The sequence below is a fragment of the Hirundo rustica genome, chromosome 4, assembly GCF_015227805.2.
Source record: "Hirundo rustica isolate bHirRus1 chromosome 4, bHirRus1.pri.v3, whole genome shotgun sequence".
NCBI classification, from domain to species: domain Eukaryota; kingdom Metazoa; phylum Chordata; class Aves; order Passeriformes; family Hirundinidae; genus Hirundo; species Hirundo rustica.
The window spans coordinates 75,087,619-75,112,759 of record NC_053453.1 but is presented as its reverse complement, the minus strand read 5'-3'; the positions used below and the strand labels follow the sequence as shown (position 1 = coordinate 75,112,759).

Sequence of the window (25,141 nt, the reverse complement as noted above, 5' to 3'; positions counted from 1 at the left end):
TTCCTCTGGGTCTGCCCAGAGCTTGATACAACACCTCGTCGTCACCAAACCTGCGATCTCTCCTGGAACAATGTTTGGCACGGCTCTGGTTTTCCTAGAGCCGTGCTGACTAGTGGAGGCTGTTTTTGTAACCTTTAAGTCTTTCCTGCAGCTGGTCCAATGCTGAAGACTAGGTAGGATTGTTCGGGGTTTTTTTAAGGAGCAATTCCAGTCAGATCTGTTTGGCCTCCTCACGTTAGGAAAAGCTGGGTCAGTGGAAATTCATCTTTTTGTCACCTTTCCACATGTGAGTGCTGATGGCACCGTGCAACCACTGAAAACAGCCTCTTTTCACTTTCCTGTTACTTTTGACTTTTCATTCACTTACAATGAAAATGGGAAAAAAAGAGTGGACCCTTGGTGGTGGTTTTTTTTTTTGTTGTTGTTGTTGTTGTTTCTGTAGAAATACAGAAAAGGGGGAAATTAAACAAAACAAAACAAAAAAGCCAAGAGCATTGCAAAAAGGGAAAACTTTCTAAGAAGAAAACTTTTGCCAGAAACCTGAAAGAACAGAAAAAATTCCTTTCTGAAATCTCCGGAATGGAAAGATTATATATATATAAATGCTGTTGTTTTTGTTCTCCAGCTACCTCTGCCTATTAACAGATGATTTTTTTTAATTTTTTTTTTTTTGTTATTATCTTTTTTTTAGGAATCAGCACCCTGGCCTCTTCCCCTCTCTCTGTCCAGCACGGCTCTGTGGCCAGAGCTGTGGATGTCATGGTGGCTGTGCCTGAAGGGTTCTCTCTGAAAACACTGGAATTTGTGCCATACCTGAAGGGTTCTCTCTGAAGACACTGAAATTTGTGCCATACCTGAAGGGTTCTCTCTCAAAACACAGGAATTTGTGCCATACCTGAAGGGTTCTCTCTGAAGACAATGAAATTTGTGCCATACCAGAAGGGTTCTCTCTGAGAACACAGGAATTTGTGCCATACCTGAAGGGTTCTCTCTGAAGACACTGAAATATGTGCCATGCCCAAATGGTTCTCTCTCGAAACATCTGAATGCAGCGTGGTTGCTCCCCATCACATTTTAAAGAAGCTAAATGAGTATGTAGCGGGATTTCTGATTTCCCCGGCTCAATGAGCACGTAGCGGGATTTCTGATTTCCCCAGCTCAATGAGCATGTAGCGTGATTTCTGATTTCCCTGGCTCAGTGAGCATGTAGCGTGATTTCTGATTTCCCTGGCTCAGTGAGCACGTAGCGGGATTTCTGATTTCCCTGGCTCAATGAGCACATAGTGGGATTTCTGATTTCCCTGGCTCAATGAGCACGTAGCGGGATTTCTGATTTCCCTGGCTCAGTGAGCATGTAGCGGGATTTCTGATTTCCCCGGGCGGTGTGCTTTTGGCCTGACCCCGTTTTGGCCCTCCTTGGGGGCAGCTGCAGAGCTGGCAGGGTAAATGCGCGGCGGTGGCCCCGGGGCAGGGGCAGGAGACCCTTCCCACGCTGGGGCCAGCCCCGGCGGCGGGGCAAGGCGCAGCTCTCTTACTTTTGGCAGCCGCCGCAGTCGATGAGCCCGTTGGTCTCCTTGATGGCCGGCTCGTACACGAACACGGGGTACTCGGTGTCGCAGGGCTGCAGCGTGTCGTGCTTCTTGTGCCGGTGAGCTGCGGGGAGCGGAGCGGAGCGCGGCTCAGGAGCGCTCGGAACATCCCGAGCCCGGGGACGCGCCCGGCAGGAGCGGCGGTGCCCGGCGGGGGAAGGGGGCACGGGATGCTGCGGGGGGCAGCCGGGCGGGGATGCCCGCTCCCACTAGGTGGTGTGGGAAAGCCAGGCACGGTGAGGAACGGTTCCCAGATCGCCTCCGCCCGCCCGCAGCCAGCCCCGGCCAGGCGGGCAGGGACATTCGGGCACAGCGCCCTGCGTTCGGAGGAGCTCCGGAACCAGAAACACCCCTGCCTAGGCCGGCCCCGCTTCAGGCGGTCCTTAAACACCGAAATCCCTGCCTGGGCTGTTCCTCCGTGCCGGGGCTGTGCCCCTGAGGAATGCTGCGTGCCTGCCGTGGGGCTCTCAGCATCTCCTCATCCCCACGGAGCACACTGACGCTCCGGAGGAGCCCACAGCAGGAAAGTGGAGGGGCTCAATGCGTGCGGTGTTGAGGAGAAACCACCACCAGCGAACAGACCTGGCCTGAGACCACAGGGAAAGAGACGACAGCTCGGAGGACCGGCAGAGACCCAGCTAATGAACAGCACCGGCTGCTCCATCACTCATCACTCCCACTCATGGGGCTCCCAAACTGATCCGGGCATGAGGGGGAGCCGAACCACTTCACTAAACCTCCCTCAAGAAGCAAGAGCACTCTTTCTAGGAGTTCAGCAAAATCTGTCTTGCCTGAAACTACCGCCTTGGGCCCTCCTGGCAATTATTTCCTGCAGTTGGAGGCAGCAAAGCCAGCTCCTGCCTCTGCAGGACACGGGGGACCGCTGCTGCTGCTGCTGCTGGAGATGTGAAGCTTTGCTGCTAGGGCAGAGGTGGCTGTGGCTCAGCCAGCAGCAAGCACGAGAAATGGTTTCCACATTTTTGGGAGAGAGCACAGAAGGCTCGATCTGCAGCGCTCCTGGGGACACCGGCAGGGAACAGGGCCCTCCCCACCTGGGAGCTCAGGAGCGCTGAGGATTTATGGAAAAAATGCAGCAACCAGGGTTTTAATCAGCGAATGTACGGAGAGCAGGCATCAAGAGTGCATCCGTGATTGGATGGGGGAATTGCATGGCACTGCTGAGAGCCACGGGCTCCTCTCCCCTGGCACTGCCAGAGCAGGCAGAGAGCAGCAGGCACCTCCCTGCAGAGCTCGCCATCTAAACAAGGTGGATGACACGAGGGGGAGAGAAAAACTGCATGATTTTCTCTGATTTTTCTCCCCACCGTGGCAATCCAGTGACACAAGGCATCCATTAAGAGCCAGGAAGCGCAGCCCGGTTTTGCCTCTAATGCCTTGCCCAGGTGAATATGGTGGGCACTCAAACCCCTCCCTGCAGTGCAGAGTCCCTGGAAACTGTGCTTTTGTTCAGAAGCCTCAAAAAAACCTGCACTCAGGAGGCAGTCCCCTGTTTAAATCCTCCCTGCTGTGGGACCCACCTTTTGGTGACACGGTGAGGTTCGTTTTGCACGGATCCAAAAGCACGGCCAGCCTGACTGCAGCACAATGCCTCGTTCTGTATTCACCCTGGCTTCACATGGAATTAATCAGCCCAACTTGTCGTTCCAGGGGCCGGCAGCTCCTCTGCCACCAGCCAGGGGCTGTCTGGCTGCGCTCTGCCACCGTTGGCTGTCCCTGTGTGCAAACCCCACTGCAGAGGCAGGGAAAGCCTCTGGAGAACGCCTCGGGCTGGGACCCGTCACAGGGAGTGAGAGCCCTGAGGAGATCTGGGATGAGCAGAAAACCACCCTGTTTGTGAGGTGAATTTCACACACTTCTGATGGGGAATGTGAGGAGAGAAGCTGCAAACACCTTCTGGCCCCGAGCAGCTGCAGGGCTGCTAAGTGTGTTCTGGCCAGGAAAGTCCCCGAACTAAGACTAAAGGAGTGTGAGAAACAGAGCAGCATTTCTTCCAGCCTCACATCACTGTACTGGGGGCTTGGAAAGCAGCTCCAAACGCTGGAACAGGTGGCCAGGCCATCACAGCCCTTCCAAGGGGCTTGTGGCGAGACCACACACTGGTGCCCCAGCCACAGAGCACCACCGTGCTGCTGGGCTGCCCCAGGGTCACAGCACTGCCACGGCAAAGGGCTGAGCGGCTCTTGCTCAGAGGGTCACCACAAAGGCGGCTCTTGTGGTGAGTGGCGAAGAGCCCTGACACTCCAGGAGCTCATTTCCCCTGTCCCTGGCAAAGAATGACACCCTTTACTGGCTCCTTCGACAATCTCGTGTCCTTTACAAGCCTCCTGCTATAGCATCATCAAAGCAGAGGGAGTTCAAACAACATAAAGTACAGAGGTGTGAAGGGGAGGGCGCAGGGAGGGGTGAATGAGCCCGGCAGCTTGGAAAAGGCAGAATGGAAGCTGATCCGAGGCCCCTCAGCCTCAGCCAGTGTGGGATGAGGGCTGTCATGGTGGGCTTGGAGAACCAGGCTCCACAAGGGAAATGTCAATTAAAGACACTGCATGAACCACCCCCAGGATGAACGTGGCCCGCACCAAGGTGTGTTTTCAACTGGCAGAAGTGGCCTGCATGGACCTGAAGTTGTTTTTTTCCTTTTTTTGGCACAAGCCGAATGAAAAGAAGCCGCTTTAAAATCCAACTCCGGCACAGAGACAAGACCTATGACAGATTATGCTTAAGCCTTCTTGCCACTTAATTTGCTGGGAAGCAATGCAGCTGCAGCAGAATTGAGAGGCTCAGAGGAGCCCAGTAGCACGTACATCATCAGCAAAAGGCTCAGGCTGAGCCTCTGCCTGCACGTGCTGGACATCAAAGTGTTATCAGCGCCCCGAGAGCCTGCTGGTCAGGGATTAGTAAACAGCCAGAGGAGCTGATAACAAATTGCAAACTTTATAGCAAAGAGTGAGTTAATTCCAGGCTGTCGTTGCTACCATCTGCACTTCCAGAAAGACTTTGTCAGACATTTGGCAACCAGTCCTTCTGAGCAGCAGGGGCAGTTGCTGTGCCTCGTTATGAACTGTAGAGCCCAGATTGTGAACTCCTTCCCACCAGCATAAATCACGCACTCCACTCAGAGGATTTACTCTGGGACACGTGACAAAATCTGCCACCTAGTTACCAATCTGAAACATAGGATTTAACCAGTTATCCTGTAAAATATCTTCTGTGTACTACATTGCCATGCAGAAAAAAAAGACAAACTTTTATGACCTATAGAATTCTAGAAATAGTTCTTTCTAGGCAGCATGCCTTGGCTGGAAGTATTTTTGGCTTAATTAAAAGCTTTCAAACCTGTGCTGATGTCCATAAAAACAGAAGCCCTTACAAACACAGAGAGAAACTGAGATGCTGAGAGCAGAGGAAAATCTGTGGCAGCAAACACCTCTGAAGAGCAGATTGGTATGATGAGTGCAGTCTGAATACATCACGCCCATGCTCCAAGAGCAGGTCTCACCTTCCCGAAAAACAAGAGAACTGGGGAGGCAGGAATAGGCTCAGTGCTGCAGAGCCAGAGGTGCACGGCGAGGCAAGGGAGAGCATGAGGTCCCTGAGCGTTAATTCCTCTGCACATAACCCGGAAAAAATGCGTGTGCTCAATTTCTCTCTCACAAAATGTCTCCTTCGCTTCATATTTTTCGCATGCACCAGCCTTGGCGTGCAGTCAAGAAAATGTTAACGTCTCTGGCAAAAATCTACAGCCCCTTCTTAGCAACATGTGCAATCCATTTCTTCCAGCCCCAGTAGTATTCTTCCACCCTGCTACTCCCCCACACACATGGACACTCATTTTTTTCCTCTGCAGACACCCTCTCTGGCCCCTCCTCTCCTCCATCCAGTAAGACACATTCCAACTGTCTCTGTTTCTCCATCTCTGTCTCACACGTACGTCTCGCCGGGCAGAGAGCAAATTGGCAAGCACGAGCTAGATATGGAAGCAGGGGGATACAAACACAGGCACAGTCTGGACTCTGTCTTGGAGGAGTTTCTCACTCGCCTGTAGGAACGGATTTACGAGCTACAGCGCACACTTATCAGTGGAACGGCTCAAAAGTCCTCCTGCCTTACCCCAGGGCTGGGCTGGGATTTATCAGAAGGAGCTAAGCCACGGTGTGTGGAAAAGAAGACTTCAGTCACTTGTCAATAGCTGCAGTCTCCAGGAGCCCCTGCAAGAAGGCAGGGGCTGTTCTTTGGTTTGGGAATAGCAGCTGGAAAGAACGGGCCGGCTGGGAACCCCGGGGAAGGACACGCCATGGAACAGGGGCCAGCCAGGCCACAGCAACGAGTGATGATGCCGGCTGTGCCTGCAGCTCCTCAGGAGGCTGCCGTGCCCCTTCTTTTATCAGCTCCTCAGTGACAGACCTTCAATCACCAGCTCAGCCAGCCAAAAGAGCAACAGCACCTCTTTGCAGAGCAGGGAAACAGAGCCAGGCCCTGCCTTGGCCCTGTCGCGCCTTTCTGCAGGGCCCCCGCCGTACAAAAAGGTGGAGAAAAGCCCTTCCTAGCCTAGGAATTTCCAGCTAATTCTCTTTTTTTGTAACTGTTAGGTGGTTCTACTTACAGTGGTGGAAGACAGCCTTGGCTGGAGGAGTCCCATGACACACAGACACACAGAGACGATGGGGACACGTGACAGTTTCACGGGATGGCAGCGACACGGAGACACGAGTGTGCGCACGGCAGTCGTGGAGGTGACGTGGGAACGAGATGAAGGAAGCACAGAGGGAAATGGTGATGAGCAGGACAGCGGTGACACGCCCTCCCTCGCTCTCCTCGAGCACGGAGTGGATCAGAGTGCGGGCGCAGAACCTGTGCAGCAGCAGTGCCACAGCAGCCTGCTCCCTGCAGGAGCAGCCTCTCCTGAGAGCCCTGGGTGCTGCACCTGCTCAGCTGACCCTTCCTCACCAGCTCCTGCCCGGGCCGCTCCTGTTACCCTGATGTGCGTAACACACCAGCCGGGGCTGCCCAGGGGACAGACGCCATCTCTTTGGAGGAGGAGAGTGGGACCTGAGGGCACCCACAGACCTCCTTCTCTAGAGGGGAATTTCACCTTCAAAACACGACTGTTCCTCCATGGAGAGCTCAGTGCACAACGCCCAGCACCACGGAACATACCTCTGTCCCCACTAAAGGCACCGCTAGCCATCAGTAATTGGCAAGACTAATTACAGCCCCAACTTGGCTGTGCAGAGCTCACCTCCCCTTCCCCTCCGAGGGCCATGAACATCCCCCCTGCCTGCAGGGGCGGCCCTGCAGGGCTTTCCTGGGCTGTTTCCAGCAGGCAGCACCTCAGCTGCAGCACAGGTCACTGGGTGTCTGTCAAGGCAGACACGTCGCTCCGCTGAGCTCAGCTGCTGTGTAATACCATGTGCCATCTCCTCTCTCTTCCAGAGCACCCTCTGTGTGTCACTGAACTCTAAGGCTCCTCTCTAGATTCCTGGGACCTGTGCTGGGAGGCTGCTGCTGCACCCCTGCCCTGTCCTGTCCTGGAGCACACCGGGAGGGAGGCTTTCCAAGAGAGGCTCTCTGCAGCTGATGGTCTCTCTCATCCCACTGCACACAGGGTGGGGTCCTCGGGAAGAAGTGTCTCCCCTCTCCTCAGCAAATTACCCTGAGGGAAGCAAAGCAGGGAGCTCTGAGCAGCACACACCTCACCCTGAGCACCCTGGGGCCGTGGCAGCCTGGAATGGGAGTGGAAATGGGGGGATGTGGGCTCTGGTGAGGGGCACAGGGCAGGCTCCTCACACGAGGCCAGGCTTCCCCGTGAGGTTTCCTCTGTCACCAGTGGCTGCAGCACTCACTGTGTGTATGGGGCGCCTGGACTCTCGTGTACTCACCATCTGCCAAGTTGTCTGAGTGCCAGAAGCTACTCATGTTAAACTCCAAAAGGAAGCTGTCAAAAGAGCAAGAACAGAGGATGCTTTTTCAGCAGCCTGGAAGGATGCAGGTGTCAGGGAGATGGCCCTGTCGCCCAGTGAGTATCAGCTCCAAAATGTTTTCTACAAATTTCTGGCAGTGAAAGTCTGATTTTTTTTTTTTTTTTTTTTTTTTTTATTTTTAAATTTTTTTCCCCCCTCTCCACATGCTAAAACGGAGCTCCGTGGATCTGCACTGTGGAAGAGCTGAATGGGCTTTTCCCTGAAGTATAATCCTGTGCAAGGGGCTCACAGGGCAGGAAGGAACAAGCTGGGAGGGGATGCAGCCACCGTAGGAGCCACCTGAGGAGCATGATGGCCATCAGGAGCCCACACTCTGGCTGCTTGGAGGTAACTGCATGGAATTATTCTGTACCAACAGAAATGATTCTGTACCAACCCCTCAGAGCTGGACCTTTACCACACCTCCCCTTTTGCACGCCCAGCAAGCCGAGCAGCGCCGCTTCCATCCTAATTTCAGCTTGAACTCTGATTGACCCCAGAAGTCTGAGGCGAACCCAAACCCAGAGGAGAGCCTCCCCTCTCTCCCCCCTTGCCTGGTGCTCAGACCTGAGCTGCCTTCAGCCCTCTCCCCCCGTGAGAGGAGACTCGGCACCAAGGATCTGCACCGAGCCCCAGGAGAGCCGAGTCCTATTTCTGACTCAGGCACTCTGTGCCGAGCGATTTCAGGTAAATCCCACACCCACCGTGGGCCTCTGCCTCTCAAAATGGCAATAGTAATAGGTTTCAGTCTCCCAGGAGCACGGAGCAGAGCTGAATGTCAGGAGCAGGCTGACGGCAGCGCCCTACGCGGGGGCTCTCGCCCCTCCCGGCCTGAGCCCCCCAAACACCCCCAGCTTTTGGTACTCACATGAGGAAATCACTTATCAGCCACTTCACTGCAGCTACAAAGGCATAAATTGGCTGGAGAACAAAAGAAGAAATGAGAGATACCATAAGGACGTGGCCAGAGAATTTATAATTGTTACGCAGCACCCCACATTTTAGACCAAGTCCCTCCACTGATCAGAGCTCTTGAAGACAGGCTGGAAATTCGAGGTCTGGGCATCGCTGGAAAACGTTCAAAATACATCAAAAGCCAGCAGAGCTGCCCTGCTGCTAATAATACCTCCTCACCCCCTCCCCATCAGGGTCAGGGAGTTTATCAGGAATGTATGAAGGACTTTGAAGATGTAATTGCTTGATGATTTCTCTCCAGTGTGGATGACCTTCAGAGCTCAGAGCGGGAGAGGAACGCAGCTAAATGGGACACCACCAGTTTAGGATGCTTTTGTGTGGTGTTTCTGGGACGAGTGGCAGCTCTGCCCGGGATTTGGTATTATCTGCCATTGATCGATTATGCTTAACTGTGCTTTCATCCAGCTTTTCCTCAAGATGGCATGGCTTCTCTCATCTTCTTGCTTTTCAGCCACAAATTGGAAATCCAGCATTATCCCAGGGACAATTCATCTGCAGAGGATACTGCTGCTTCTTTTCTTTGTGGTAACCACGTCCAATTTTCATCTCCCCCTCTCATAACCACGCCCATGTCCTCAAACCCAAAACAGATGCAGTGGTCACGGGATGCAGGATAAGCTTCCATTACTGATGACTTCCCCTCAGCCAAAATAAATCAGCAAATAGTAAAATGTAGAGATGGTTGGGAATTTGACTGATTTTTATGGCTGTACATTAAAACCTGACTTTTCTTGGTTTCTTCCTTTCCAAGGGTTTTGCTAAGAGGGGAAGACGAGAGATGGAGGCTGAATGCTCACCTTTTTTATTCTCTTCCCAACTCACCTCATTTTTTGGCAGCTCAAAGTTTGTGACATTTCTTTCAGTGATCAGAACTGGAGGACATAATCAAGGCAATACCTTCACTACAACCACCATATGCTATCTAGCCAGCTTAAGTACAGCCACTGCAAACCAGGCATTGTTAAAAGCGTTATTGTTCAGAATGTTCTTAGAAGGCAATATTTCGTTGACAATTCTTTTACTGGGAAAAAATGAAAATGTCGTGCTGCAAGGAGTACTTCCTGCACTCCTTCCAGCATCAAGGGACCGTAACAATAATGAACACAGCCCTGTTTGGGGTGGTGTCAAGCAGTTTGAAGTGGCCTGAGTGTTGAGCAGTTATTTTGTTCTGCCTGTTTGAGGTGAGGTTAGGAAGGTGGGGTGGGATTAGAGTGAGTTTGTATCAGCCTAAAGAGAGGTTGCATTTGGGAGCTGGTAAAACCCTTCACTCTGTTAGTTTGTTCCCTGGGCTACCAGCGTTTTTAGCCTCTCTCCTGCTCCAAGCTCACTCGTCCTTCCCCAGTGGCTGCCAGTTTTCCCCAGAGGCTCTGTGCCCTGGCGCTCTCCTTGAGCTGAGTAAGAGCACACCCTGTAGAAGCATTCCTGCTCTTTCAGCTGATTCCTTGGCTTGCAGGAGAACCTGCCACAGCCCGGCTCCTGCCCTTTCCCTGGTCCTTCCAATTTTCAGTGAGATCCTAGATGGCAACAGCAGAGCCACGCTGGAAAACAACACCGGTGGCCACTGCTGCTTCAGCCACCTGCCTGGGGCGAGTCTGGACAGCCCCATCAGCTGAAAGCAGCCATCCCCTGAGGTCCTTTGGGGAATGCTGGAGGTGCCCAGGAGGAAGCCCAGCCCAGGGAGGCTGCGAGGGGACAGATACGTACGCTGAGCAGTGGCCGGGCGCCGCTGTGGTGGTGGAAGTGCACCTTGCACATTGCCTGGTAATCATACATGGTCACCCTGCAAGAAAAACACAACAAGCAAGCAGTGACAAGCAGGCGGTGCAGCCACCCACGGGACAGACACGTCAGCTCTCTCCCCAGAAAAGGTCATGCACGGACTGTTTCCTGGATTCACTGGAGCGCTGACCCGCTCACACGTGTCTCTGCTGTTTGGCCAGTGCTGGGTCTTGCAGAGCGAGAAATACAGGCTCTGGGTGAACGTAACTGGGTCAGTACAGGAGGAAATGTGTCCCTAATTTCAGGCAGTGAGCAAAGCAGCCTATGAGGCAGAGGAATTATAATTGCAGCTACCTCAGGTCCCCCCAGTTCCTGTTTCCAAGCCACTGAAACTCTGAACTCTCTTTTGACGCCGGCTGAGGGAGTGGAGTGAGATGAGCAGAGGTATTTTGAAGAGAGACAGAAATGTGGTCAGGCGTCTGTGGGGCTCTCAGACAAGCACTCCCCAAAAGGCTTTCTGAGTGGCAGGAGGAACTGAAGCACTTCTGTACCCAAAAGGCCAGGAAATGCTTCCCATAACATCTTGCCCTGGAAAAGACAGAGAAGCAGCTGCTCTCTGGCCACAGAGAGATTGGGAGTTTCTGTCTGTCTCTCTCTGTGTTTGCAGCAGGTGGAAGAGCAAGAGATGAGGAGAAACAGTGTGTGTGCTGCTGCTGGCTGAGCGAGTCAGCAGAGGGGGCAGGTAGCTAAAGGAGCTCTGGTGTCTGAGCGAGAGAGTCACATGCATCATCAGCACGGGCATCTTCCCTGCCCGAGTGCTTCTCGGAGGGACCAACACGCTCCGACCCACACACGGCCAAGGAACAGGAGGTACAGGGCGCAGATCCCCCACTCACCGCCTGAACATGCCCATGTTCAGCAGCTGGGTCATCACCGAGCCATCCACTGCGCCAAAAAATTTTCCAGTCTGCAAGCACAAAAAGGGAAAACCAGAATCAACGGCAAATTTCCCAAATGCTCGATGGCTCCAGCCCATCCAGCTCGTCTGGAGGCCTGCAGTACACGACGAGGGTTTTTGCAAGGAGGCAACGCCGAGCTCTGTCCTTTGGCTGGCGGGAAACTCGAGGGAGGACTTCCCCCATCACCAGCTGGGCATCCTGCACCGTTCCTACCACGCCTGGAAATGATTTAGCCCACGTCAGTCCCCACAGCTTGTGTCAGAAAAAGGCAGCCTCTCAAGCTGCAGAGACCCAGGCACGCTGAATCACTGGAAGCCGGGACTCTCGCGTGGGTTGTTCTCTGAATGCCTGAGTCTTCCATCTGAGCCCCTCTGCCTCCCATGGCCACAGTGGTTTTGGGAAGCTCTGCTCCCCTGCTGCCCTAGGTGAGCTGGCCCCCAGGCAGAGTGTGATGTACTGGTTTATTTAGGTGGCAAATGCAATTTTACAGCTCGCTGCTGTGTGAGTTCTGAGCAGGCAGTAACCCAAACAGCACAACACAAACACATCCAATCCCTGTAGCTTGCTGGCATAGCTGGAACTAAGTTGTATTGGGGGGGACAACAACCCCCAGTGCTGCTTGCACACCCAAAATAAAGGTGGAGCTTGTGGCCCTCTGGTCCCATGTATGCCTTGGGGTCAGTAACCCCAAATACAGACACAATCTCAAATCTGGCAACTGCTGCTTTAAAGATTTCCTCAAACAAACACTTCTGGCCTTCCTGATTACTAAACCATGACGAATCTACTGCAAAAATGCTTCAAACCTGTCAAGTTCACCACTTTGTTCACAGGCAAGTAAATGAAATGTTTGTAAATAATAAAAGTGCGGATATGCGCTGTCCTCCGTCTGTTTTCCTGGCTCATGGGTCCTGGAAGAGTAAATAGCTCCCACGTGTTGTGGAAGCATTCACAGAGTCTGGGACGCTTTGCTTTTCCACTGATAGACTAGCAGTCATTTAGGATGTATTAGCAGATGACTTCCTTTATTTGAGTGGGACATCTCCACGAAAAAAGGCCGAACTCTTAGGCAGATTGACCTAAGATCACACGGTAATCACCTAACAGTAGTGTTACATGGCTATGAGCCTCTTCCCAAAAGGCTTTAGGAGTCATTTCACCGTATAAATTGATACATAACACAACTCCCCTTAGAGCATTTAGGCTGTAATCGTCTCAGACACTCAAATGTGCCCGAGCAAGCACTAACTTTCTTCACCTCCCTCGCTCTTCAATCTGATTAGGGTGGTGAAGGGGCCAGCTGCTTCCGTTTCATACCAGCCTGCAGACCCAGCAGTGAGATTTAACACGGTGCCAGCTGCAGGCAGTGGGGCAAGGAGAGGGGGCACTGCCAGGCTGCCTGGGAGGCTCATGCTGTCAACAGATGCTGATGCCTGGCTGAATTTCTCCGTGCAGGACATCATTTGTGTAGGTACAAGAATGAGGAGCCATCAGAGCAAGTGAGAGTACAGCCTAGGGAGTGTGCTCAGAGAGACATCAGCAAACTGGCCTCCAACACCAAAGCGCTCAAAGCTTGCACGGAAGAGCATCACTCGGCAGGAACAGAAGCGGTCCTGACTGGAGCAGCATTTTGTAAAGCAGCTCTCATTACGTGCTGCTTCCTGCAGTGGCTGCTGCTCTCCTGGGCATGCCTCTGCTGTGTTCCCCTACCTCCCACCCCTGGACGAGTTTCCTTGCCCTTTCAGAGGCTGACAGCAGGAAGCAGAGCGCTGGCATCCCGTGTGACACACGCTGTGTCACCCCTGCAGCTGAGGGCACAGGCACGTGCGCAGGCTGTGCGCAGGGAACACGCAACCCAGAGCGTGTATGACTCAAGGGCTGCATCACTGCTCACATGCATCCATGCTCTGCTGGCTGATCGAGCAATTTACGCTTTTTGTGCACTCAGAAGCCATAGGCAAACGGGATCTGCCAAACTGCCCAGGCTTTGGGCAGGCAGGCAGCCTCCTTCTCGCCTCCTCTGGCTCAAACAGAGCCTGCCCTTGCTTCCCCACAAGCTCTGAGCTCTGGTGGCATCTTGGCCTCTTGGCTGCCTCCCTGCACCCTGCCCCTGCAGTCCCACCTGGGCAGAGCTCACAACATCCTCCGCAAAATGCCTGGGGCAGAAGGCAGCAATCCTGGAAAAAGAGGTTTAGCGAGCGAGGAACATCTGGATACAGCAGCCCGAGGGAGCTCAGGACCTGTGATCCACAGCTGTGCCTATGACTGGCAGTGAGAGGCAGCCAAAACCTCAGGGGTGGCTGCGGGGGCACGGCTGAAACGCAGAGCAGCCTCCCTGCAGCACAGCCTGACCCTGCCACTTATTTCCCTTCCTCCGAGAGCGCCTGGTCCTCACTCAGTCCCTTCTCCTGGCTCTGTGTTTTAACCCTTTGCTCCCTCTGGGGTGAGACTGGATGGGGAGATTAGCTCGAATTAAGAGATTTCGCGCTCTTCCCCGAGTAATCCTGCAGGGAGCTTACTTGTCACTCATTAAAATCCCCGGTCCTTTTTCCATGGGGGTTTCCAGCTGCCAGTAAGCTGCCTGCTGCCTTCATGCAGAGGTTATCAGAGCCAATCCCCCATCCCAAGGGCAGAGGAGAGCAGAGCCTTAGCCATGCTGCTCCTGCGGGAAGCTGCTCTGATTTCCAGTGTGGTCACCCAGGGAAGGAGGTGCGGGCAGCAGGCAGCTCTGGCAGGCAGCAAAGCCAAAATACCCGCAAAAATCCAGGTGCAGGATTTTTTGGGGCATTATGTTAAAGGATGCCTTGAGGAAAAACGACAGGATGGGGCAGGGAGTGCAGCAAGCGATCCCATGCAGCAGCATCCAGGTGGCAAAGGCAATATCCTGGGAAACCCAGGATATTGATCCAGTGCTGCTGTCTTGGATTCCTGTAGGGTTTCATGGTGTGGAGACTCATGGTGCCACGGAAATAAAAACAGGAACTGGAACGGGACAAAGAAATCATTAAAAAAAAAAAAAGAAAAAAAAGCAGTGGTGGAGTCTCTGAGGTCAGGGAAGGTAAAAGCTGGAGGAGGACAGCCCTGGTGCTTGCCAAAATGCCTGATCTTGGAGGCATGTGGATAACGTTTATAGCTGACCCAAATCCACTCTAATGCCATGTTTCTGCTAGTCAGATCTTTCAGAGGTGAGCTTTGGGAAAACCCATTTTCCATAAGATGCAGGAAAAAGTACAGAGCAGGACACGGGAGGGCAGTGCTGAGGGCACACAGGTGACACGGTAGCTAGGGGTAGTTGTCCTCACCGATGGACACATGTCACAGGACTCAGTAAAGCATCTTGGAAAATGCCGTGGGGGTCAGAGGAGAGAACAGCAATTCCTGATTCCACCAGCCCACCCCAAACAGTCAGCAGGACCTGGCCTCCCAGAGTAGGGAGCCAACACAACTTCTACAGCATTTCCCCACCTCGTTTTTCAAGTTCTATTTGCTTTTCTGTTTTTTTTTTTTTTTTTTTTTTGGCACACCACATCATTGAAGGGACACTTCTATGACTATTCAGTGTGCTGGGCAGGGCACTTCTCGCTTTCCTACAGAAAGCAGGTTGGTTATCCCTCACAATGAGCTCCCCTTGGTGTCCCCTTGGTATCCCTGACTGGTTTTGCTCTGTGCCTCTCTAGTCTCATCTCTGCCTGTGTGAACTCACTGTGCAGTGCCTGCAGAATGCACAGTCTCACCTTCTCCTTTTGCCAGCCCATTCTGCATGTGCTGACCAACCCAAGCCCAGGTGGGAAACCATGAACTCATACAGTTGATGTTTTCCATCTAAGTAACCATCTAAAAATTCTTCTTCTTTCTCTTCTGTCCCAGCTACTTTGAGATCAAGGTCACTACCTCACGCTTCACTGTTTCACCAGCTTCTTGTAAGGAACTCTGTTCCTGGCTGAAGAGAACTGAAATGCAATAGGTTATCTCGTCTCCCTTATCTCCTGATTTTGCCACACTTTCAAAGTACTATAGCTGATAAGTTTTCTTCCTTCTGGAAGCTGTGCTGCTTGTGCCAATCACATCCACCAGGAGCTCTGTTACCTTAATTTCCATTTCAACCTGCTTGTCACGCCTTGAAGAAAGTAATTTCTGGGCTTGGACGTACTGCCTTTTGGAAATACCCAAACTGCATTTGTTAACTCCAGTACAATGGCAATTTTAGTGAAACTCCACGATTCTGTCACTAACAAAACCCCTTTGTTTCCCATTTCTTCTCTAAGCCCACTCTTACTATTGACTTATTGCTTTGTAGTTTATGAGATTGTTACCACATATCACCTTCTGACATCCAAAACTGTGGGGTTTAATTATTTTGAAAAGAAGGAGCTCTGTGGCGAATTTGGCAGAGAACAGGGGAGTGTAGTGGAGCCATACAGTGGCTGGTAGTGTTGACTTTACCCAGCTGCCCAGGATGTCACATCTTATTTTTATTTCTATTCTGAGCCTTTCCCCTTGCTCCTTTCTCCTCTGCAAGTTCAGTAAATTCTCCAGTTCTTTAGGTGTGTTCCTGTTTCCAATTTGCTTAAATTATTTTGTCTTAGAGCATTTGGCTCTTACCATCCCCCCGGTTTTCTTTCCTGAAGAATGTCTGCTTTGACTTCAGAAGCACTCAAGAGTGCTCTTCCCTTCCCTTCCCTTCCCTTCCCTTCCCTTCCCTTCCCTTCCCTTCCCTTCCCTTCCCTTCCCTTCCCTTCCCTTCCCTTCCCTTCCCTTCCCTTCCCTTCCCTTCCCTTCCCTTCCCTTCCCTTCCCTTCCCTTCCCTTCCCTTCCCTTCCCTTCCCTTCCCGTCCCTTCCCTCTGGGACTGTCTCAGATCATTTTTCAATAGCATCTGTGCCAAGGGAACCGAGTCTAATTTCTTTTCTTCTGATCAAAAGATATTTTGACTAGTTCCTTCCTTATCACTGCAAACTCCCTCCTCACCTAGGATGTGCTGTCACTCTGCTGGGAGCCTTCCCCCTCACCGCACAGTTGAATTTAATTACACCACAGCCACCCTTATTACACAATTCAGCTTCATTTGTTTTAAGCAGCTCTGGTGGGTTATTCAGGAACAAGCAAACCCCACTCTCCTCCTCCTCTTCTGCTCTCTTACCTCTTCAGGTATTTTGGAAACAAGTATAAAGCCGTTGTTGTCAATGAGGAAGCAGTTCAGGATCTGCAGAGACGGAAGAGAAGCGATGTTAAAGACGTTTTATTCCCTGATTGTGCTCAGGATGGAGCAGTGTGGGTTTGTGATGATGGCAACACCCCGGTGTTCCCATGCCGAGCCCCACAGCTCGGCCAGCACGAGTTTGACACAACCCTTTGCCCTCCCTGCCTCCATTCTGAGGTGCTGAGCTCGTGAGCTGTGCCAGAGATTGTCTCCAGCCAGGGCCCTGTGCAGGCTGTGAGCCACGCTCAGGGCAGGGCGTCCTTCAGGAGGAGACAGGATATTTGGAGTGTTCCTCTCTTCACTGGTTTGGTATCTAATGCTTTCCATCTTCAGATTTCAGAGCTTTGTAACCACTCACGGAATAACGCTCTCCCCACCACCGAGTGTCTCATTTCTATTCTGCAAAGCAGGAAACGGAGGCACAGAGTTGAGATGAAAACCTTTGGGTCATGCTGGGAAAAACTGGGAAGCAGAGAGAACCCTATATGAACATACAACAAAAAAATCTCTGGTGATCTCCCTTTGGAGGGCACAGGAGCTCCTGTCCCACACATTCCTGGCTGAAGCAGTGGCATAAACACAGAGAGGTGTCCAGCATGCCATGTCATGCTGATGGCCACTTTTTTTTGAAGAGCTGGGATGCCAGGGAGACAGATTGAAAGGAGATGGACTTTCCCTGGCTGGAATCCCACTGTCTCTGCCCCGGCCCGGCTGGGGGAGACCTAAACCGCAGATTTGTCTCATTAGTGTGAGATCCTGCCCCAGCTGTGCAAGGAGGAGACAAGAGGCAATGCCTTTTTTTGGGGACAGACAGAGATGTCCACAGAGCGGGTGGTCGGTCACACCCATCACGGCAGAGAGGAGAAGCCCAGTAACTCACATCATCCTGGCAGCTGAGCGGGCAGGCGCCGTCCACGCCGCTGCACTGCAGGGGGAGAGCAGAGAGTTAACGCTGGGCTGGAGGAACGTCCCCAGGCTGAGCTCTCTGGCAGTCACCCCCCTCCAGCAGAGCCTCTCACCGCTGGGGCTGAGGCAGCAGCAGCTGCAGTGACCCCACAGTCTCTGCCTCACCGCCCATGCACCCCACACCCATCAGCCAGAGGAGTTCTCCTGGCTCCAGGTTTCCCACACAGGGTCTCAGGCATCCGGAACCTTAAAGCAATTTATTAACGCTGCAGCGACGCAGACAGAGCTCAAGCCGGTGCCTCTGAGGAGGGGCCCTGAACAAGGGAACTTTTGAGGCTTTTGTACCCTCCCAGTCCGTGCTGTGACCGTCTGGGGCTGTCCTGACGGGACAGCTGCTCCTGCTGTGTCTCTAGGTGGCCTCTGGGCACCTGTGTGCCACGTGTCCCCTTTGGACACCTGTGTGCCACGTGTCCCCTTGGACACCTGTGTGTCACACATCTCCTTTGCACACCTGTGTGTCACACGTCCCCTTTGCACACCTGTGTGCCACGTGTCCCCTTGGACACCTGTGTGCCACCTGTCCCCTTGGACACCTGTGTGCCACCTGTCCCCTTTGCACACCTGTGTGCCACCTGTCCCCTTTGAACACCTGTGTGCCACCTGTCCCCTTTGCACACCTGTGTGCCACCTGTCCCCTTTGCACACCTGTGTGCCACGTGTCCCCTTGCACACCCATGTGTCACCTGTCCCCTTTGCACACCCGTGTGCCACACGTCCCCTTTGCACACCCGTGTGCCACCTGTCCCCTTTGTCGTGCAAGGGTCGGTGCCAGGTCCCAGGCTCTCGCTGGGGCTCCCAGAGCTCCACCTGCGCTGAGCAGCCCCAGCACACGGCACGGGCTCCTCTCACCGCCTCTCCCTTGGGACTGCCGGGCTAAAGGTTTCCAAGCGGCATCCCAGACAGCTCTGCTGGCATTTCCACAGGGCAGGCTGGACAGCAGCACGCCCGCCACCCCCAGGTCAGCCACTCCAGCTGCCCTCCTCTCCGGGCAGCATCCCCTTTCCCGAGGGCTCAGATCCTGCCCCTGCCTCCTGACACGCTCCCAGCAGCTCCTGTGCGCTCCCAGCAGAGGAGGCATTCGTGAAGAAAGGGTGAAAGCAAAGGTCACTGTGCACCAGGGAGGAAGCAGCGTGCATTTCAGCATCCGGACTAAGAACATAGCATGCTATTTTAGATCAGAGTTCTTCTCCTTTTTTTTTGTTGTTGTTGCTGTTGGTCTCTTTATTCTCCAGACAGCTAATGATAAAATAGGATGTGAATGGTGCACACGTAGCCCAAGGCACCATCCATTTCTTTCATTTAGAACTTCTCTAGTGGCCTTGACATGCGTTTCACAGCACTGAACTGGGTGGGGACACGAGGGGTTAAGTGCTGAGTAACAAAGCCCTTCAGGTGCTTATTGATTTCACAGCTGTTCCGAGTTTGACTGTCTGTCTCTTTGCCTGGTGTTTAATTCCATTTTCTCCAGTAGCAGAGGGAGGAAAGCTGACACGGCGTTGCCTTTTCTGTGCATGGAGTCCCCCTCCTGCCAGAGGTTTTCTGGGGTCAGGGAAGGACACGGGGATAGCACACAGCCCGTCTGCTCTCAGCCAGCTACCCACTGCTTGCTCAAAACCCTCAGGCATAAAGGCCAACCCCCCTTCTGGGTGATTCTCAGTAACAAGAGGTAAATTGGCCATTCCAGACCACAACAAGACCGTAACTTTCAGTTAGAATTTGTTTCCCCCCTTGAGCTTTGCAGAACAAAACCGGTTTTCTGTCCCTCTGTTTAGAGGAGGTCTGTGGATGCCTGAGTTTGTTTCAAACCCCACAGCTTTGCAATACCACGTGTTCTGAATCCAGCTGGCGTCTTGAGACTCTAGGGATGATGGTTTGAAAAAATTCCTTCATCCGCAGTTATAAGCGCCATCTGACCCCTGCCTCACCACAAGGCAGGACGTGGTTGCTTTATTTCCTAGGGGTGGCCGTGTGCTTCACCCTGGCAGGTTCCTTCCTTCGGTCAGCACAGAAACACGGTCACAACAAACCACAGTTATGGTCTTGGGGGATAACAAACACACCTTTGGTCAGCACAGAAACACGGTCACAACAAACCACAGTTATGGCCTCGGGGGATAACAAACACACCTTCGGTCAGCACAGAAACACGGTCACAACAAACCACAGTTATGGCCTCGGGGGATAACAAACACACCTTCGGTCAGCACAGAAACATGGTCACAACAAACCACAGTTATGGTCTTGGGGGATAACAAACACACCTTCGGTCAGCACAGAAACATGGTCACAACAAACCACAGTTATGGTCTTGGGGGATAACAAACACACCTTCGGTCAGCACAGAAACACGGTCACAACAAACCACAGTTATGGCCTCGGGGGATAACAAACACACAGCCCAGGGCTCAGATAGCAGAACAGAAGCCCAGGTGAACCACAGTGGTTTTCCACAAGAAGGGCTCGTGTCTCACACACCTCCCTCAGCAGTGTGAGGGCTGGGTCTCACTGCCACTGCACGTCCAGACGTGCAGGAGTTCCAGCAGTGCCTGGGGCTGGGCTGGCCCTACAACAGCAGCAGCACGGCCAGGACCCTGGTTTGAGAGCACTGGCAGCTTGCATGGAGCCCCTGAGATGGGGCAGAGCTGAGCCTGTGCTCCCTGGCTGCTCTGAGACCACATCTGCTGCTCCACGGGCACAGCTCCCTCCCCAGGGACCAGCCTACCCCACAGCATCCTCCTGCCGCTGCTCAGGTCTCTGCCACCCTGAGCACGCTGAGCTTTGCCAAAGACACTTAATTACTGTGAAGACAACAGAGCCTGTGACAGCTTTGGACCCTCTCCAGTGGCCACAGACGGGGGACAGTGCCTGTAACACGCTGGCACACAAATGACACGATTAGGAAGCCAAGCTGTGCCGGGCTGCCTCCCTGTCCCCGGCTTTTGTCTACTTACATCACTGTCATTGGGCTGGGAGGCACGGCGTGGACATCCAGAGCAGCACGGCATCAGTGAGGCAGGAGAGGGAGAGAGAAGACAAAATCTGTTAGCCATTCCTCTGTCCAACGGCGCCCACGTCCTGGGAAACCACACGGAGCCTTTTCCCACAGCAGCGCCTGCCAGGGCCAGGGCTCGCAGCCGCTTGGCACACAGACCTCCTTCCCCTGCTCTAATAAAGCCTCCCAGCCTCACTAAACACCCATGGGGGCTTCTTGGTGTGAGAACTGCCCTGAGCAGGGTTTTTGAAACCAAGCTCTCTGTTGCTGTTTGAGGATGTGCTCGCGTGCTTTGCAGAAACCTTTGCGGCTCAGGTTGGGTTCATGTGATTCACCTGTGAGGATGCTCCTGCCTCCGCAGGGCGGCTTCCTGCCCTCCCACCTTCTCTGCCATCCCTGCCTGATGACAGTTCCCTCTCCTGACAGCACGGAGCCACTTCTGCTGCGTGCTGCTGCGGTCCTGTCACGCTCGGCCCTCCAGCAGATCTCCCTGAGAGCAAAGCCCGGGGAGAAAGCCCCTGGGTGGGAAGGAAAGGTGTTTCATTTTCCTTGCTCCCCAGACCAGGGGAGTTGCTTTAATTATTCCACTTCTTTCAGTCCAGAAGAGTATCTAATATTAGGACAACACCAAAAGCTTATCCCTGTAGCATATACATTTTATTTTGGCAAGTCGGTAATGTTTTGTTAGCATTATCAAGATGATAAGAGGAGGCAGTAGATTTTTTTTTTTTTCCTGTGTGCCCAAAATTGCAGATTTCCACGAGATTTCCGAAAGGCTGAATGAGCACAAGCATATTTCCACAATAAATGTGTCACATGCAGCAGAGCTAATGCCAGGCCAGTGAGAGGAATGACAAGATTTGTCTTTACGAACAAGCCCTGGGTCTGCTGGTAGATAAGACTGGCACTGAGAGATAAGAGAAACAATGGGAAGGATTCTACTGATGGATGGATGGAAAAGAAGATACTTGCCTTCAATTTGTTTATAAATGAAATTGGATATGGAAAGACGAAAGCAACAATGGGGAAAACCCCATAAATCCCATAAGAATTAAAAATTAGAGGGGCTATACATTAGAAGGGGAATCTTAGGCATTTCAGGAAGTCTGTACCTCTCAAGTCCCTCAGCCAATGGGGAAAGAGAGAGGGAAATGCAGCCGGGAAATCAGGATAAAAAGGAGGCTGCGTCCTCCGAAAAACTGAGAGACCCCAGGGGAAATGCCCCATGGCCTCTCCCTTTATTCCAATAAAGTAAAAGGACTCCTCTGTCTCCTTTTTGGATATAAACCTCTGGTGTTCATGGATTAATTTTCCTAACACCAGGATGCTGACGCTGCCACCACGGCACCTGCAGAACAGACTCGCGGCTCACACGGCGTTGGTGCCGTCAAAGGATTGCAGAAACGTGTGACTTCAGACTGATCTACACCATAAATCTTTTAATATGAACCCCACCAAAGGCCTCGTTAAAATGCCATCGCATGTGATGGGACACGGCATCGAATTGTGTCTCTGCGTCACCCCTGGTGCTCCTACCTGTTGCATGGCCATCCAAAACTTGCGTTGCAGCAAATCCAGCTTTATTTGCACGCCCACCGCTGCAGGAAACAAAAGGAGGGGAGCATCAAAAGAGGAGCATGAAAGACAAATCCACGTTGGGAAAAGAGGAGTGAATATTCAAGTCACACTTCCAGGTGTGAATCGTAGCGCTGAGTCGGATTGCCAAGTGAGAGGCAGAGGTTTAACAAGGGACAGGAGAAGGGGACACTGGCTGTGCTGAGGTACTGAGGCTTCCCTCACACTAAACACTACGAAGCTACAAACAGGCCAACAACCAAAAAATGCCCCCCAAGCCCCCCGGGGTGGCATGAGCTTTTGCCTTTTTCTTTTTCAGATTTGCCTGGTTAGAACGGGTGTCTGTGATCTCCCCGGCCTCAACTCCAGCACCACGCAGCATCAATCAGAAATAAAGTAGGCCAGTGAGGAAGGGATTAATTTGAAAACCCACCTGTCTCAAGGGGGAACCGCAGAGATTTAGGTTTTTCCTAAGCCGCTACAAAAGCACGGAATTAGGAATGCCGCCTGACAGGAAGTGTCGATCACCAACAGCGATTTGTTACCTGCTCCCAGCCTGGCGCGCGGCGGGCTCAGCAGAACCCTGCGCGCGTGCTTCTTAACGAAGTGTGTCCTCATTTCCTGGCTTAATTTCCCTCCGATCCCCAGCCCCATGCTGCTGCATCAAGGCAGGGTTGCAGAGGGGAGGGAGGGGTGCAGGGTGTCCCTGACGGGACAGGCTGGCTGTCCCTGGGCTGGCTGCCCACGAGCACACAGCAACCAGCGCAGTCGTGCACAGCCTGGCACGGTGATGGGGAACAACCGGGCTGCGTGGCAACTAGTGGAATCCAAGAGCTCTGGAGGAATTACGGCCTCGAGCAGGACCTTGAAATAGAATATAAAGTGCAAGTGAGGGAGAAAAAGAAATACAGGGAGGGAGATCCGGTGTCACTGAGACACACAAAGCAGTCACACAGAGGCAAGAGATTTTCGCAGAGGTCCTTCCGATCCGGCTCCCAGCTGAGAGAGCGGAGAGAGAAGAGACCCCTTTGTTTATTTCTTACTTTTTATACATTTGTGGGTCTAGCAGAAGATTGGCTTTTTGGGGTTTCCACCCCTCAGCTTCAGTGGCCAGACCAGCCGTCAGTTACAATTGTTTTCAGGTTAGAAATACGCAAACAAAGGACAGAGAATGAAAAACAAGGGATTTGTTTATGTTACATCTGTGGGAAAAAGGTAGAAAACTGCTCTTAATATTGTACAATAACTAAAAAGATCTGACTCCATTTAAGAAAATCAAAAGGCTCAGAAAAACCAGGGTAACAATCTGGAGCCTTTTTTTCACAGCCACCAGTATCAGGAGGGTGAAGTGTTGCTGTTTCTACAGATTTCCTCTGAATTAGAAGGAGCTTCAAAGGGGGGGAGCAGATCCTTTAAATCTGAATCATGCCGTGTGGGTGCTTTTAAGCTAACGGTATGATCTGATGCTCTAATTCAGATGGGTATGAATTAAAACTGGAGTATGCAATGGTGTATTTTCTTGCCTCATGCACAGAGACCCTGGCACCCCCATCAGCTCTGCCTTTCATACCAGTGTCCTTGTCACACTCCTGCTGCTGGTACATCTCACAAACCCCGTGTATCCGAGGCACGTTTCTCATCCAGCTCTCCCTGCTGTAAACTGAATCCTCCTCCTGTCTGTGGGGGAAAGGAACGATTCCGTAGAGCTGCACTGCCCGAAGCCTCACAGAGCACAAACCAGGCAGGACAAAGAATGCAAACAACAGAGGAAGGACAGGGCTGAGTCTGGCCTAAGATTCCTCAGCTTCAGCGAGGCTGGGGCAGGCATGGTTTGGCTGGGTGCCCCTGCTGACAAACTGGCACTCCATGACAGCAGGCGAGCGGTGCCGCTGCTGCTGAGTCCCACGAGGCCCACGCACCCCATTCGGTACGTAGCTTTAAATAAATCCGTCCTTCCAAACCATCTCAAGAAGGAGCCATTCCCCTCATCGCAGCAGATCACATCAATGGGACTGAGCAGCACCCAGCACATACAGTTTTCATGAGACTTGAAGAGGAGTCGATACCTCTGTAACTAACCTTGCAATGCAGACTTGCTCCGTGGCTCCTGTGTTTGCCAGCGGGAACACTTGGCCTCAAATTGTTCTTCAGAGAAGAACAATTAGCCCCTGGTTGTAAATCCTTACTTCTGCCCAGGAGGCATAAGTAGCACATACCCAGCCTGGACAGAGAAGAAAACCTCGGGGGTTGTGCTGGAGGACAGTGGTAAGGACAGAAAATGGCAGCTACTGGCAAGAACTGTAAGAAACGTTCACACATTTGGGTGACCTGAGTAAGACATGGGAGCTGAGGAGAAGCAGGCCACAATCAACCCCCCAGTGCCAGTAAGAAAGAGTCATCTGTGCATCTTCACGCTGCCGGTGAGGTCAAGGAGAAAGGAGGAAAGCAGTGATTCAGTCTGACATAAGGATGATGCTATAGCTCAAGTGAGTGAAAAAATCCAAAACTGGAATAAACTCCTCTGTGCTTGTTCCAAAGAATAACAGATTGCTAATGAACCTTTTTGCTCTGGTAGCAAAGGCTATGCTGGCTCGGCGGGGAGATCTGAGGTCCGTGAAATGATGAGTGGCCGCTGCGGGGCCCCCAGAGAAATCACGGTTAATCGTTTTATTCCCACTCGTATGCAAGCAACCTGTGGCACTGCAGCAGCCCAGCAATGCAATAAAGCACCTGGCACAGGTGGCATCACGGTACCCAAAGCTGTGCCCGCTCCCCACGCTGCCTGCCAAGCCGTGGCTGCAGTGGGCTTCCCTGGAGCCGGGCACTGCCGCTCAGCGTGGAGAGACGAGCCTTCGCCTCCACCTGCTCATCCCTCTGCTGAGCATGCCTGCTTCATTAGCTCATCCTCTGCTTGCCTCTCTTTCTGCCTGCAGTCTCTGCCTTCTCTCTTTGATTATCCATATGTTGCTCACTTAAGGAGCTTTCCCCAAGATTTAATTCTTGGGCCTGCAGCACAACAAAAAGGCACAGCAAAGTCTCGGGGTGGTACCCTGCAGAGTGCTTGTGGAGATTTACCGTGCCATTCACAACCTGTTCTCATGGCAGCTGGTCCAAGAGTTACATAAAACCTGTGATTCAAATGGAAGGTACCAGAACAGCGGAACAGCCATGCCCGTACCATCCATTTGC

At 52.6% G+C, this 25,141-nt stretch overlaps 1 protein-coding gene across 1 annotated transcript in view; it reads right to left on the bottom strand.

Moving 5' to 3' along the window:
• Positions 1-25,141, bottom strand: part of CACNA2D4 (calcium voltage-gated channel auxiliary subunit alpha2delta 4) — a 124,276-nt gene that overhangs the window by 2,581 nt on the left and 96,554 nt on the right. The window contains exons 28-37 of the mRNA XM_058420138.1: positions 21,914-21,975; positions 20,337-20,351; positions 17,300-17,344; positions 16,360-16,422; positions 11,158-11,228; positions 10,247-10,322; positions 8,436-8,488; positions 7,487-7,542; positions 6,211-6,231; positions 1,536-1,653 (exon numbers count right to left, since the gene is read on the bottom strand). Coding sequence (XP_058276121.1) covers positions 1,536-1,653; positions 6,211-6,231; positions 7,487-7,542; positions 8,436-8,488; positions 10,247-10,322; positions 11,158-11,228; positions 16,360-16,422; positions 17,300-17,344; positions 20,337-20,351; positions 21,914-21,975 — 580 coding nt within the window. The remainder of the gene's footprint in view (positions 1-1,535; positions 1,654-6,210; positions 6,232-7,486; positions 7,543-8,435; positions 8,489-10,246; positions 10,323-11,157; positions 11,229-16,359; positions 16,423-17,299; positions 17,345-20,336; positions 20,352-21,913; positions 21,976-25,141) is intronic.